This window comes from Prionailurus bengalensis, chromosome B1 (genome assembly GCF_016509475.1).
Source record: "Prionailurus bengalensis isolate Pbe53 chromosome B1, Fcat_Pben_1.1_paternal_pri, whole genome shotgun sequence".
NCBI lineage: Eukaryota > Metazoa > Chordata > Mammalia > Carnivora > Felidae > Prionailurus > Prionailurus bengalensis.
Genome location: NC_057344.1, coordinates 82,530,769 through 82,546,248, shown reverse-complemented (window position 1 = coordinate 82,546,248; position 15,480 = coordinate 82,530,769). Strand labels below are relative to the sequence as shown.

The window sequence follows — 15,480 nt, the reverse complement described above, 5'->3', positions numbered from 1 at the left end:
GGGATGATCAGCCTTGTAATAAAAGTATATATTTTATAGGGAATTAAAAATAGCATCAGTCTATCCCTATGTTAATTCTCAGAAACTTCTTCATTATTAAGGGAACATGAATTCTACCAGAGGTCCTCATTCATACCTGTGTCATGGGCATAAAATAAATTGGAAGATGGTCTTACTATTTGCAGAAACTCTACCTAATATTCTTCAGGTAATTTAGATATCATAAAACCAATCTTTTTTCTTTTCCTTTCCAAGTTTTAGAGTGGAGAAACCTGAGATGCTAATATACTAATTAGCCTGTGTGTCCAAAGTTACCCAGAATATGTATTTATTCCCTTTAATACTCGTTTTTTTGGGCCATGCACCTTTATAATAGTGTAGCAGTGTTTGTCTCCTTTGCACCCCAAAATCAGCATCACAAAGAAGTATGGCGGGAGTGAAACAGCTAAAAACTTACCTTATTATCTGACTTTGTTATCTGCTTTCATGTATACTGTAAGCTTCCAAAGGACAGAGATTGGTTCTTATTGGTCGTCTAGTCTTGTCCCTAGTGCCAAGTACAATGCCTAACACATAGTAGGTATTCAAGGAATATTTGTTGAATGAATGTTAAATACAGACTTTTTTTTACAAAGATTATACATAACAAGGCATATCTTGAACTTAACACTGCATTATTTAGTTTAATTTACATTTCATTGCTTTCTCAATACCATAAGGCCATTCTGTAGGCTACCAAGCTTGAAGCTAGTCACTTGCCAAAGAGTCACTAAGAAAAACTGTGCAGAAGTGAGAAATGGTGCTTCTAGTTCAGTGTTACCCAGTCTTGTTTCCTAAAATATACAACCCTGAGAAAGGTTAAGGCAAATTTTAAAGATAGAAATCAGAAAAAATTAACTTTAACCACATTGAAAGTATGAAGGGACTGTTTTTCTTAAAAATCAATGAGAGACCATGCCCACCATTTCTCTTAAAAAAGAAAAAAAGGGGTGCCTGGGTGGCTCAGTCAGTTAAGCATCTGACTTTGGCTCAGGTCATGATCTCGTGGTTTGTGAGTTTGAGCCCCACATTGGGCTCCACACTAACAGTGCTTGGGATTCTGTGTCCCTCTCTCCCTCTCTGCCCCTTCCCCAATTGCATGCATACACATTTTCTCTCTCAAAATAAACTTTTTCTAAAAAAAAAGAAAAAATACTTTCTATTATAATCATTTTATCATTATCTTTCTTTTTCCAGTAGATACTTCCCTTTTCTTCAAAGAAGAGGAATATTAGTCAACTGGTTAGAACTTTGATGTGTTCATCAGGGAAGAGTGTCCCAAAACTATAGGACTAGATCTGATCTTGTATTTACATTAAAGTCGTCAATACTCTCTGTTTGGAGTTTTTGTCTCTTTTCTGTTGACCCTGTGAAATTGCTCTGAAAGCTGAACGATACCTAGAATGGCAGTTAACTACTCATTTAAAGTCTCTAGGAGAATTTTATGATTTACTCTGAAACATGGGTAAATCTCAAGGTTCTCAAGTATACAGGGACGTTATTTTCAAATCATTCACCTACCTGTGCTTGGTGAGGGGCTGTCCCAAAGTCGGTGCAGTTTGAGAAGGCTGAACAAAGGGGAAGGAAGTTCCCAATGGTAGCCTAGGATGCTTGGATGAAAAGTTTCCAGCAGTTAACTTTAACAAAACAAAAAAGGGCATTACGCAAACAGAGGGGACACTGAAATGTTCTTTATAAATTACTCGGAGCCCATTTCTAGCATTCTAGCAGTGGTGTATGTTCCTGGAAGTGCGCACATAGTGAAATGCGCACATAAAGCATTCGGTATTAATAATGAAGTACAAAGTATAATGTGAACGTTTTGATAAATCACTGCTTTTCACATGAGTCAGGATAAGCATTTTGGACCTTGGTGAATGTTTTCAAAAGTATAAGGTTAGAAGTCAATGTGTTTTTGAAAGGAATGGCTCCCTAGACCGCGACTCTTCCATTTGCCATTCTATTAATTGTTTTTCTCCCTTTTTAGCCAGCTTGGCTGAACTAATCACTAGAGGTTCATTCTCCCCAGATGCTCACTAGAAACAACTTGATAATTTGACATTTCTGGAAGGAGTGCATGGTTTTTAATTCCATAAAGCGCCACATAATTGAGAGGAGAAGATGGGGAGCAGTAAGAAGAGAGTCAGTAACATGCACACAAGGGCTTCCCCCTGAGACTGGACAGCTGGTCTGCGGGTCTGCCCTGCCTCCAGGCTCCAGCGCTCAGGATCTCAGGCTGGGCAGTTTCCTGGTGAAGACTATCATTGAAGCCTCCCATGTCCGGTGGTGTTTCTGGCCTTTTGGCCTTAAATAGACCCTGCCTCAAAATTAAACCTTTCATGCCCAATCAACATATTTCTCCATATAGATCTTGAAAAATCACCCAGACCTCAAAGATAGGTTTGCCTTTGTGAGGAAAATCATGATGTGTCGGTAACATACTTTAAACAGATGATCTAATTCTGATGGCCAATTCAAGGTAAATGTTGGCCTGTCGATACTTTAATCTCCTGACAGTGGTGGTATACACCCCCTCTTCCCAATCTCTGAACATTTAGGAGCCATGTTACACTACATAGTTTACAAAGCTAATTTTGAGATACACTAGCATATTTATATCATACATTAAATTTTTTTATCAGTATCGTTAAGAGAGTGAGTATTTCTCTGAAATAACTTAAAGTAATTAGTCATGTGTCTAAGAGCCAACCAGATCACTACCTGGAAGCTGACTTTAAAATACGAAATCATAGGGGCGCCTGGGTGGCGCGGTCGGTTGGGCTTCCGACTTCGGCTCAGGTCATGATCTTACAGTCCGTGAGTTCGAGCCCCGCGTCAGGCTCTGCTGACAGCTCGGAGCCTGGAGCCTGTTTCAGATTCTGTGTCTCCCTCTCTCTCTGCCCCTCCCCTGCTCATGCTCTGTCTCTCTCTGCCTCAAAAATAAATAAAAACATTAAAAAATATAAAAAATAAAAATAAATAAAATATGAAATCATATGTAATATAATAATTAAACAAATGTAAATCCTACATCCTAAAAACTTCAGAATTACTGACTTTTAAAAAAATTGTTTTCTTTTCATTTATTATCTTGTAATTCAAATGTCTCATTACGTTTCTATATTTGGCACCTTAACAAATGCCACTGATGCCCCCACATTCATTTATGTGACAGGTGAATCTCTAAAGTGAACAATTACCTTCTGTCACTTGTGGATTTGTTTAAATCTCTTTCCCTATCTCTCTATAGTGCATGAATTCTACATTCCTAATTCCTGAAAAGCAGTGAGTACAGTTCTAAGCCATGTTGCTATCCAACTCAAATTGTATCTCAGATGATTTGATTAAAAACTATAAAAGAACTGCTTTCAGCAAAAGCTCCTTATAGTGGAACGCAAATATTTGTGAAGTGGGTATAAAGTACTTACCCTGCACTTAAGCTTTAAAGTGAAATACATTCGGAAGAGGAATTAATCACAAACTAAATCCCACCCCTCAGCTTTCTTATACATCCATCAAAGAGATTTAAATGTGCTTTTCTACAATCAATTCTTAGTCATGCATCCCAGCTTTCAACATCTCATAAGAAGAGATATTTGCTTAATGAAGTTATTTAAAAAAGCAACATCAAATCAATACTAAAATCACTCTAAGAAAAAAAATCACTCTAAGATCATCTGAAAAATAGAGGCTCATTTTCATTCATCACAGTCATTAGATCCATCCCCTTCAATGAGATTGTTTTGATTAAAATTAATATTAAGCATATTGTAGCTTACAAATGAAGAGGTTGGCTTTTTTGACATTTCAATTATGCTTTGGTAGTTCTGGAATATTTGCATCCACTTTCTTATTTATACACTCTTAAAAGTGTTTCCACTTTGGATGGCATCTCTCTGAAAGCAGTTTTTGTCTAATCCAAGAGATAAATCAAACAATGGTTATTAAAAGTGAGCTTTTATACCTACAACTTAAAAAAAATTTAATGTTTATTTATTTTTGAGAGACAGAGAGACAGACAGAGCATAAGTGGGGGAGGGGCAGAGAGAGAGGGAAGGACAGAACCCAAGGCAGGCTCCAGTCCCTGAGCTGTCAGTGCAGAGCTGGATGCGGGGCTCGAACCCACAAACCACTAGATCATGACCTGAGCTGAGGTCGGACACTCAGCCCGCTGAGCCATCCACTACCCCCCGCCCCATGCCCACAACTTTAAATTCTTCAGTCCATGTAGAATCCCACCACACACAGCTCCGTGCTTCGGTAGTAACACATGGTCTTCTGGGGGAGAAGAGCAAAAGAGTGCTTCCATTACCAAGCATAAACTTGTGAAGAAGTTGTAGTGTTCGAGACTTATTTCCCTCCTGTAAGATTTCCAAGGGGTAACTTCTAGCTGTTTGCCTCAGGAGATGAGACAGGTAATGAAGTAGCGGGGGTAAGGTGATGTCCTAGCAGTTGCTTCATTTCAGTTTCTGTGTTGTATTCTTCACCAGTTTGGATAATGCCTCAGACTACAGAGAAAGCCCTCACTGGCTTACTAGAATTTGAACTTTTAAGTCTCTGATCTAGATAATTTCAGATGCTATGATTTCATTATAGAAATTCCGGGACTACTTGTGGGATAAAGCAAATGCTAAGACCATATTGAGTTTCATCAAGCTGAATTAGCAGGAAAATAAAGATAAAATGCCTTTCTATTTAAGAACATAATGATGTTTTAATTGTTACAGCATTTGGCATGCCTAATGTATACAATCCTTGACATTCATGTAATAACAAAGAAAGTCGTTTGGGATCTTTTTTTTTTTTTTTTATTTCCTAGTGTCCCCTTTCCTCTCTAGCATTTCTCCCACCCCAGTCCCAGCCCTGGTGTTTAGCTCCCCTCCCGTTTCTCCATCCTTCTGTAAAGAAAAGCTCGATGCTGTGAAAGGGTACGTGTAAAAATACCTCCTTCCTCTGTAGATAGGCCAAGGCTGCTTATTACCTAGTTATGATGAACAGACCACCATCGTTGTGACAAGTGATGTAGATGCCTCCAGGGTAAAACAAAGGTTTACATATTACACAAGCAATTTAACTGTTTTCTAAACATATTGCCAAGACAGTGGGAGTTGGCAGCCCACACTGTGTTTTAGGTTTGGGAGACTTGGATTAGAAGTGACTGCTGATTATGAACCTTTTTATTTGTCTTCTATGAGCTACAAGCAACCTAGTAACCCAGCAAAGAATCACAACAGTTAAACTTGTCCTCCTAGCTTCCCAAGATTGCATACACAAATCACTGGACAAAAGTGGTGTAAGGGTCTTGTGCATAGAGAGCCACACAAGACAACTGTCTTGTTCTAACCCTTAAAGAGTTCCGCAGAGTGAAATGTTTCATGATCTTTTTTTGTGCAGTGGGCAAGGAAGAAAAGAGTTTGGGCAAAGATTATCCAGAAGAAAAGAAAGAGACTCTTTTGGGGTTCCAGTTGAAACACAATAAAGAACATAATTAACTTCACAATTCTTTGTGTTTTTCATTTGACTGCAGGGAGGAGATGAAAGAGGTCTGCTAAGCCTCGCATTCCATCCCAATTACAAGAAAAATGGAAAGCTGTATGTGTCTTATACCACCAACCAAGAACGGTGGGCTATCGGGCCTCATGACCACATTCTTCGAGTTGTGGAATACACAGTATCCAGGTATCACTCACTACAATGCACTGAGGCATAAATATTTTTTCAATCTTATCTTCTCATTATCTCTTCCTAATTATTTTAGAAACAAAGGTGACCGTAATTAAACCACAATCTCCACCTTGCTGAAAACCCCCTATGTGTCCTTAAGGAGAATTGCGAAAAATGATAGCTTTGGCACTTTTCCTCTCTTATCTTTCAGCTTAGGTGCTACTTCTGAAACTTAGAAAATAACGTAATTTTTCAGTAGTTTTTATTAGTTCCATTTCAAGCATGTTTCCTTATTTACGTGCCAAGTGTTTGCTCCCCTAATTTGTGTACCATTTTTACCTTCTAGTGGATTCACCTAAACACCTTTAACAATCATGGTATTGTTTCCTCCCCCAATGTAGAAAAAATCCCCATCAAGTTGATTTGAGAACAGCCAGAGTATTTCTTGAAGTGGCAGAACTCCACAGAAAGCATCTAGGAGGGCAACTGCTCTTTGGCCCTGAGGGCTTTTTGTACATCATTCTCGGTGATGGGATGATCACACTGGATGATATGGAAGAAATGGATGGGTTAAGGTAAAAAAGAAAACAAAACCAAAAACGTTCCCCTTGATGTTCAAATGTCTTAAGTGTCAGCCGGGGAAAAAGGGTCAGAGCAGTGAGTTAAGAGCTGTCTTTGGGAAAAAAAAAAAAAAAAAAAAAAAAAGAACCGTCTTTGAATTATGTCTCCTTGGTTAAACATTTAACTTTTCTTATGGGTGTTTGCATTTGTAAAATGAAGAAAAATTCAGTAATATGCTGATGATATTTTTGGAAGTCGCTATACCCAGATGCTCTAGAATGCATCAGTGCTGCGTGGTTTGCACAATACACAGGCTGGACGCACAAGGTCCAGTGGCGCTTCTGGGGGCGCAGAAAATCCAGGGATTGGCAAAAACTAAGGAACAGCTGCAAAATGTAGCACGCTACTGATGCTGCAGTCCTTGGCCACTACTCAGCTGTGTCAAGGTGCTGCCGTTTCTGTGAAACCAAACTGCCCCGGTTTCCTTTCCCCACGATATGGAATTCATAACTTTAATAATTATGTCTCAAATGGGGGAATGATTCTTTTGACTGTGGAGCGACCTTCCCACATTTAGGTTAGGTAAACTATGTAACAAAAGCAGAAAACACTGACCCTCTTTGTCCAATTTCTCAGTGATTTCACAGGGTCGGTGCTGCGGCTGGACGTGGACACAGATATGTGCAACGTGCCTTATTCCATCCCCAGAAGTAATCCGCACTTCAACAGCACCAACCAGCCCCCGGAAGTGTTTGCGCACGGCCTGCACGATCCAGGCAGGTGAGAACACGACCTGCCCCCCTCCCCCACCACCCCGCACCTGCTATAAACCCGAGCCCGGCCGGGATTCGGGAACTGGAAAAAGAATGAGGGGGGGCCAGGCACCGAGCAGCCACGGGTGGTGTCCAAGGTTGCACCTGTAAAATCACACCAGCTCATTATCTCAGCACTCTTTCTTCTATTAATGTGTGAAGCAGATTGAGACGGCAGATTAGACATATGGAAGAGAACAAATTCATGGAGGAAAAGTGCCTTAAAGTTCTAGAGTGTTGTTTTTAAACACTATTGGACTAGTGTAATGATTAAGAGTTCCGTTTTTCAGATTCAGATGATAAACTTTTTAATTTTTCTCCTTAAACCCCTCTAAATGAAATTTTCCACACGCACTTAATGGGGGTGGTAACAGCTTTTGAGGATGCTGTCATGATTAAATGAAAATCTAGAAAAAAAGCAAAGTAGAGTGCCCGACACACCTGATAGGTTTTAAATAAATTGTGTTTCTTATTACAGCTTCACTTAAATATGATGATGCAGTATGAGTTTGTAAGGAGTTGAGCTCAATGTTCACATTTTTCCACCTGAAAAAAAAATTATAAGTAGTAAAGGAATTCATACTGACCGTTTACTACAATGAACTATAAAGAAAGGAACACTGAGATGTATGTAGAGTGAGAAATTTGGGGTACACTTAAAAAATGCTATGGAGTATAATATAGCAATTCTGTGATGAAAGCTTCATCCAATCTGTGGTCTCTTATTCATACTATGGGATATTTGGCCACATTCATTCATTTACTAGCTAAGTTATTATTGCTATTTAATGTTTATTGAGTGTTCACTATGTGCAAGGTGAGTATTTCTCGAACTTTTTATTTTTATAATCCCTCATGCCCTTCATCTCCCCTCCATCAAAGTCCAAGTCTACAGTTCATTTCCTTTTTGGCATCTCAGCAGATCTTAAAATCTGTGCGACAGGGAGTACTTACGGTGGGTTCAGGATGTGGAGGAAACTGTCACATTCCATTCCTATAGCTCAGAACTCGCAGATACCACCGCAAAGCAGCACTTTGAAGTTGAGCAGCCTGAGTCACCACAATCCCACTGGAGCTTTCGTGCAACCTTCCAGGGGTCCTGGACCCTCAGTGCAAAAACACAGGATGAGGCACTTTACAGACCTTGCATATGGCAGGATACCTATGCTGTAGAGTCTTACCTCCTCCGGCAGCAGAGAGCTTAAGGGAAACTGCACCTCCCTTCAAGAGTATTTCAAGCGGAGAAAGACTTAATAAAGCAGAAAAGAAAGTAAAACAATTCTTGGCTAAAAGTAAAGCTGACTTGTGTTAAGTACCTTGGGGCAGAGTGCTGAACTCAGTATCTTACGCACATTATCTCATTTGTGACATTCAGCAGTACTCTGAGGTCCTGCTGACATTAGATTACCGCTCTTTTTCTTTCTTGTTTTTTTAAGACTTCAATTTTAAAGACGGCAACATTGGGCAGAAGGTACAGAGATTTCCCACATGTCCGCTGCCCCCACACATGCCCGGCCTCCCCATTAGCAACATCCCCACCAGAGTATTCCATGTGTTACAATGGATGAACCTACATGGACACATCATTATCACCCAAAGTCCAAAGTTTACATTAGGGTTCACTGGGGATTGTATGTTCTGTGGACTTGGACAGATGTATAAGGACCAGTACCCATGTGTACCCACCTCTTTTTTTTTTTTTTCTGAAAAGAAACTAAAGGTTATAAAGGTCAAGTGGTTCCCAGTGGACATAGTATTCAGACAGAGGTAGGCCTGATGGCATCTGGCATCTCCACCTTTGGGAGACCTGGCCTTTTCTTCCAGATTTGTTCTTTTCTTGATAGAAAGTGGTCAAACCTTCTTTTGTCATAGTTCCTCCATCTTAAAAAGAAAGGCAAGATGGGAAAATGTTCTCCCCATCCATGGATTTAGTTCCACCTTAAGTCACATCACGTCTGTGTCATGTTCCCTGCCAGGCATTGTACTCTGTGAATCGTTGAATTAAAGACAATAAAGGGACTGTTGCCACGGAACAACTAACTCATCTTTGGCAGGTCAGGCTTAGAGTTTCCCTATTATGAATGGGATCATTTGGATGCAACAGTTTTTATTTTGTGGCTGTTATTGTTGTTGAGATGATTGCTGTGTGTGACTCTTAACATGTCTTAAGCCCCAGAACCTACTCCCGGGTTGTTTTGTTTTCTAGTTTATTTAGTAGCCCCAAAGATTTGGTTTGGTTGTTAAGTCATTAATGTATTTTGTTGACCTAAAGGAGTGATTCTCAATGGGATTATTTTGCCCCCAGAGAATATTTGGCAATGCCTAGAAACATTTTTGGTTTTCACAACTCTGGAGGAGGGGTTCATGCCACCGACATGCTGCTAAACGTTGTACATGCTCAGTACAGAACCTCCTCCTTCCAGTTTCCCGCTCAAAGAATGGTCTGACTCAAAATGTCAAGAATGTCAAAGTTGAGAAACCTGAAAACAAAGCAACACTGTTTTCCACATTTGTGAGAACTTCAGAAGTAATTATATTATACAGCTTCATTCTTCTCGCAACCCAAACTCCACATGCCCAGTCCCTCATTGACTTAAACATTCAACACATATTGAGCCCCTTTGATATTCTTGGGTTTGAATTAGGTAACAGAAACACAGTGATAAAGAAGTTGGAAGGGGTCCCTGTGCTAATGGAGTTGACAGTTGGTGGCTTAAGTCATAGAAATATTCTAACCCCAGATTGGGGGTGACGTGAAGACACAGTCAGTGTAACATAAAAGACTTCAGTGGTTGTGGGGACCAGCTTTATTTTATACCTTACATTGTAGTGCATGCTTTGCAGCTTGAGCTTTAGAATATAGCCATTCCATGTAAAAACACAAAACAAAGACCAAAACGAAGCCTGTTTTGTGTATTGCAGATGTGACTTGCTGCTGCTGAAGGTTCTCCTACCTTCCCAGCATGTTATATATGCGATAGTCCTTAATAACAGCACCAACAAATGTTTCAAGTCAGTGTGTATGTTCATACTAGCGAGAGATACCAAGGAATATTAGGAAATATTCTCCAGAGATCATTTAGCTTCAGCAGAGTGAACAAACAAATCAGGATGTTTCTGCTGAGGATCCAAAGGAAATAGCCCATAGGGTCCTTGCCAGCCCACCAAGGGGTTCCTCTGTCAGGAATCTCCAGTCTCAGTTTAGAAAATACCCTGGTAGGAATTCATGGATGTCTCCTTTTTGTTATGCAGATGTGCTGTGGATCGACATCCCACTGATATAAACATCAATTTAACAATACTTTGTTCAGACTCCAATGGAAAGAACAGATCATCAGCCAGAATCCTACAGATAATAAAGGGGAAAGACTATGGTAAGTAGAACATAATTTGTTGATTTGGCTTTAATTCGGGCTTTGTTTTACTTTAGCATATTCATTGAAGAGAAAAGGATTTCTACAAAATGAGCTTTTGGGAAGGCATAAACACACTGACCCAACAGTGGTAAGCGAGTAAATTGCACACGTTTTTAAAGGTCCAGTGACTCTTATGAGCCCCAGGAATTCCATTTGGGTAATTATCTTTCCAATGGATTAAACTGTGCTCTGTAGGTGCAAAAAATTTAATGGACCTTCAAAAATTAGCTGTTTATATTTTGCTCCTCTGAGAGTCAAGATGAGTAACTTCTAATATAAGGCAGAACTTGTCATAACATCTTATATACAGTGGAAAAAAACAAGTTAAAGGTAAGAAATTCCTCAATCCCCAATATTCTAGTCTCAACAATTAGAAAAATTGTGTTTCAAATAGTAATGTAATTTCTTTAAGATACCCATTGTAGAAGAAAACAAAGTAATTGACATGTAAAAACATGTTATTTACCCACGTCATGAAAATGGAATGTTTAGACATTACTTTTACTAACATGATTACTAGAATGTTTTAGAGATATATATACAAAATAAAGTTGGATAATAATGAAGTCCAAAAATCTTAATATTTTTCAGTGTTTTATTATTTACTCTTTTTGGAGGAAGCAATATATCAAAATTATTATGATTCAGGGAACACAGTAGATTAAGATTATTAAATTGATTGCTTCTTCTATTTACTCATTCAATACAGATATTTATTTAGCACCAGGAATGAAGCAGCTGTGTTAGTTCATGTGGTATTCAGTTATTTTACTTTATTTTTTTTTTCAGGTATTCGTGTGTGCGCGCACACACATCTTATAAAAGCCAAACCAAAGAATAATGTGGTTTGGGAAAAAAATCTCATGAGTCACTAGTTTGATGGAATTTTGGCTATATTTGTAGATTAAACTAAATTCTCTAATCACATTAATTGGGCCTCAGCTGAAACTGGCTACAATATTGATAGCCTTATATTTATGTTTTCAAAACACATCCACAGAATCCCCTCACAATGTATACATATATCAAATCACCACAATGTATACTTCAAATATTTTATAATTTATTTTTTATCTTTATTTCAATAAAGCAGAAAACAGAAACGAAGACAAAATAACCACGTGTCAGTACTGACTACATGCCAGCCCCTGTAGTAACATTATAAATTTGATTCACTTCATTCACGGAACAACTCCATGTGATAGGCACTATTATTGGCCACATTGTACAGATGGGAAAACTGAGACACAAAAAGGTTAATTATCATACAACGTAAGTGGCAGGGCCTGGATTTAAACCCAAGCTGACTGACTCCAGAGTTCATGACCTGGAAGTTATGCTTCCTTGCAGTGCACTAGTTAAAACTTAATCTTTCCTACTTTTTATAATATATTCACCCTAATGACGTGGGAAGGGACAATTACTTTAAAATTACTGTCTCTCCACCAAAGTTTTTGCCTAAAATACTGCCTGTTGATAGTGACTTATTGGACATTAAGCACATAAGTAGCAATTTTCAGATTAATTTGCAACTGGCTTTAGATCTTTTCCATTGCAATTAGTGTACATGAATTCAAGTATATAATGGCATGCATGGAAAGATTGAGATATGTGACTACACACATGTAATTTAAAAAAGAATGGCTGCAATAGACTTTGTTAACCATACAACTCTATAAACAAAACTCTTAAAATAGTTTAAATGAAGATATTACTTGAGTGATAATGTTTTTAAATATACAAATGCGGTTTTAAGGACCTTTTATTTCCGTTAAAATATGGACTCTCCAACATTTTATATAACTTGACAGAAGTCTGGATTAATTTACTACATATATGCAGAAGCATTTCTACAAAAAAAATCAACACAAAAAAATTATAATTTTTTAAAAGTCTTTGGTTCTTAAGTAAATAACCATGATTTCCACAATATCCAGATTCTAATGTCACTGAAAATTTGGTATGTGTGACAATTATAGCAGCAAAGCATTCACAGAGCATTCCTGTTTCAGTACGATGCACATGGAGAGTCTTAGTATTTGATATGGTTTAAGCAATGGGAATTATTTCTACTAAATATCTACAACAAGGGTTCTGCTTGTGTACTGTGGAACATACTTCAAATGTAAAATAAATGACCATAATAGTATTACTTGGCCTACATTACTTTTATTTCATAAAAAATATGTTTCATTTGATCTAATGTTACATTTATTTCTTTCCAGAAAGTGAGCCATCACTTTTAGAATTCAAGCCATTCAGTAATGGTCCTTTGGTGGGTGGATTTGTTTACCGAGGATGCCAGTCTGAAAGACTGTATGGAAGCTATGTGTTTGGAGACCGGAATGGGTAGGTTTCCTGGTACCATAATTTCATGTATCAAATGACATATCCATCAATTAGTGGGCAAACTGCCATAAAATATTCAAATGATCGTCTCCCTTTGGGGGTCAGGTCAGGTACACACATAAAGACTATTATTTTCTTTTAGTTCATTATCTATGGTGGTTTTGTTAAAGAACTTCCTAAGAGATGCTTTTTAAACAAATTTGATTAAATTCATAATATAATTTTTAAGAGCAGAGAGGTCTTCATATGGACTTTGCATATGATGTAAGCTTTTCCCTTCATCCTTAACATAAATTTACCATGATAATGAGTTACTTGAAAACTATTGTTATACACGAGTTGTGCAAGTATTTTCCAAATTATTTGGAAATTGGAAGGCTAAGAACTTTTGTTTTTGCCATACTTTTCAGGATGCTTAACAATAGAACTCAGTTTGTCTTTATTGGTAAGAATACTACAAAGTTACATTTTAGCCTAATTTTTAGAGGTCACATTGTAGATAATTAGAAAGAACTCTGTGATGAAACCCAAATTAAGAACCTTGTTTCCCGAGTCACTGGCATTCAGGCATATGGCAGAGCTGATATGCTTGGTCACTAAAAGGAACTAGAAAAGTGTACTGACCCCATGATCTTCCCCCTGTCCCTCTCTCTGATTAATAGCACAGCATGGAGTCTAGTCCTGGAGAGGAAGTATCATTCTCTGGATGAAGGGGAGGGCTTTTCTCATACTCAGGTACTTTTAGTGCCCCCCTCCAAACAAAATATTATCTTTAAGTACTTTCTCCCTACATGAGAATTTCAGAGTATTTGCACACATTATGGGCTATATTACTTTTCCTTTTAGAAGCCAGGTTCATGGCACAACAATTATTTATTGTGAACTTTATTCTAAGCCTTTCATTTATTTTTTTTTTAAGCAAACGCCTATTTTCACTGTAAGTTTACGGTATGTTTTTGTTGTAGGAATTTCTTAACCCTCCAGCAAAGTCCCGTGAGCAAGCAATGGCAAGAAAAACCACTCTGTCTCGGCAACAGTGGTTCCTGTAGAGGTTACTTTTCAGGTCACATCTTGGGATTTGGAGAAGATGAATTAGGTACTGTACAAACCATTTCTATTAAGTTGCTTTCTCACTCCCTTGCCCAAGAGGCTTTGTTTTAATAAGAAGAACAATCTTGTCCTCCATTTGCTGACAATGGTAACCTGCAGCAAAGATGACCCACTGTGGAGGTTAGAGATGGCCCAGTCACGTGTTCTTTCCCAGTGAGCTTTCCCTGGGCATCTTTTAGTCTTATCTCCACTCCAGAAATATAAAAGTAACAAAGCAGGAAAATGGAAGGCAAGAACAAAAGAGAATTTTTGAGTCCTAAAGAGAGAAAATCTTAAATATCTACTTAAGCTTTAAGTAAAGCTGTGTCATTTGTTTCTATTCTCTATCTGAAAGCCTTTCCATGTCTCTTGGAACAAATTTTTAAAAAATTGTTGCAATCTGAGTCTCACCTTATCCTCTATTTCTGTTTTTTTTAATCCACTGGGACATGCAATTTGTGTAAGATAAGCTGAAGTTTTAGATCTGCTTTCCAACAGAATAAAAATGATCTTCTGAATGACGATCTTTGGGATAACACATAATATGTTTCTTCATATGTTATCAAAATGTATGTAACTTACAAGCAAATAGAAGTTGAAATTGGAATGCGATCAAAGAGAAAAAATGCTACTGATTGTAAATTATAGAGATAAACATAGCTTTCATAATGACACTGTTTAAAGGTCAGCACCCAAACGAACCATGGCTACTATGCTCCCCCAGGCTGAGAGATGAATTTTAGGTGTTAAGAAAGAAGAGTTGTGTTTCCCATCTGAATCTGAATATTTTCTCTAGAAGTCCAGCTTTGGTTTTATTACATCAAATGGGGAATTCATAAGTAAATAGTTTTATGCCATTCACTTAGTTTAACAAGGGACTTAACATGGATTTCAGAGCCACAGGAATACAATGATTTAAAGAAGAGAAGTCCAGTCTGTTCTTTTCTTGTTCCAACATTGAAAACATTTACAATTAATTTTCCCTTGGTATCTCCTAGCCCGCTCAGAAAAACCAAAGAGATACCCTTCTCCACTGAAATCCTCTGTAATGTAATTTAAATTTCATTGGCAAACCCTGGTTTTAAAATATAAATGAGGATTAAATTGTTTGTGGCAGAGTTAGAAATGAATATTTAGATGTTGTGACTGAATCATTCTGAGTTCCCCAGACCTTACTGCAAATGACTCACCATCAGTCATCCTGTTAGTGTCACCACCGTTGGTCAAAATATCCAAACATCTATCTGCACTTAATACTATGTTGGGAGTAGACCTAACAAATGAAGCATATACAATCCTTACTGTCAAAAGCTACAGCATCGTGTATACTTCATAATTAAAATTAAACTGGCTTTCACTGAATTATGCTTTAATGTGATACTCTTTGGCTTTAATTAAGAGCCCTATGGGGGTGCCTGGCTGGCTCAGTTGGGGGAGCATCCAACTCTTCATCTCGGAGGCATGAGTTCAAGCTTCACGTTGGGTGTAGAGATTACTTAAGAGGGCACCTGGCTGGCAAAGCCTGAGGAGCATCCAACTCTTGATCTCAG

The 15,480-nt window shown here is 38.1% G+C and overlaps 1 protein-coding gene across 1 annotated transcript in view; it reads left to right on the top strand.

The window, feature by feature from the left end:
- The window catches only part of LOC122475958 (hedgehog interacting protein), a 95,749-nt gene that overhangs the window by 52,929 nt on the left and 27,340 nt on the right, over positions 1 to 15,480 (top strand). Inside the window, exons 5-10 of the mRNA XM_043568094.1 lie at positions 5,567 to 5,718; positions 6,105 to 6,278; positions 6,901 to 7,044; positions 10,329 to 10,450; positions 12,718 to 12,841; positions 13,807 to 13,937. Coding sequence (XP_043424029.1) covers positions 5,567 to 5,718; positions 6,105 to 6,278; positions 6,901 to 7,044; positions 10,329 to 10,450; positions 12,718 to 12,841; positions 13,807 to 13,937 — 847 coding nt within the window. The remainder of the gene's footprint in view (positions 1 to 5,566; positions 5,719 to 6,104; positions 6,279 to 6,900; positions 7,045 to 10,328; positions 10,451 to 12,717; positions 12,842 to 13,806; positions 13,938 to 15,480) is intronic.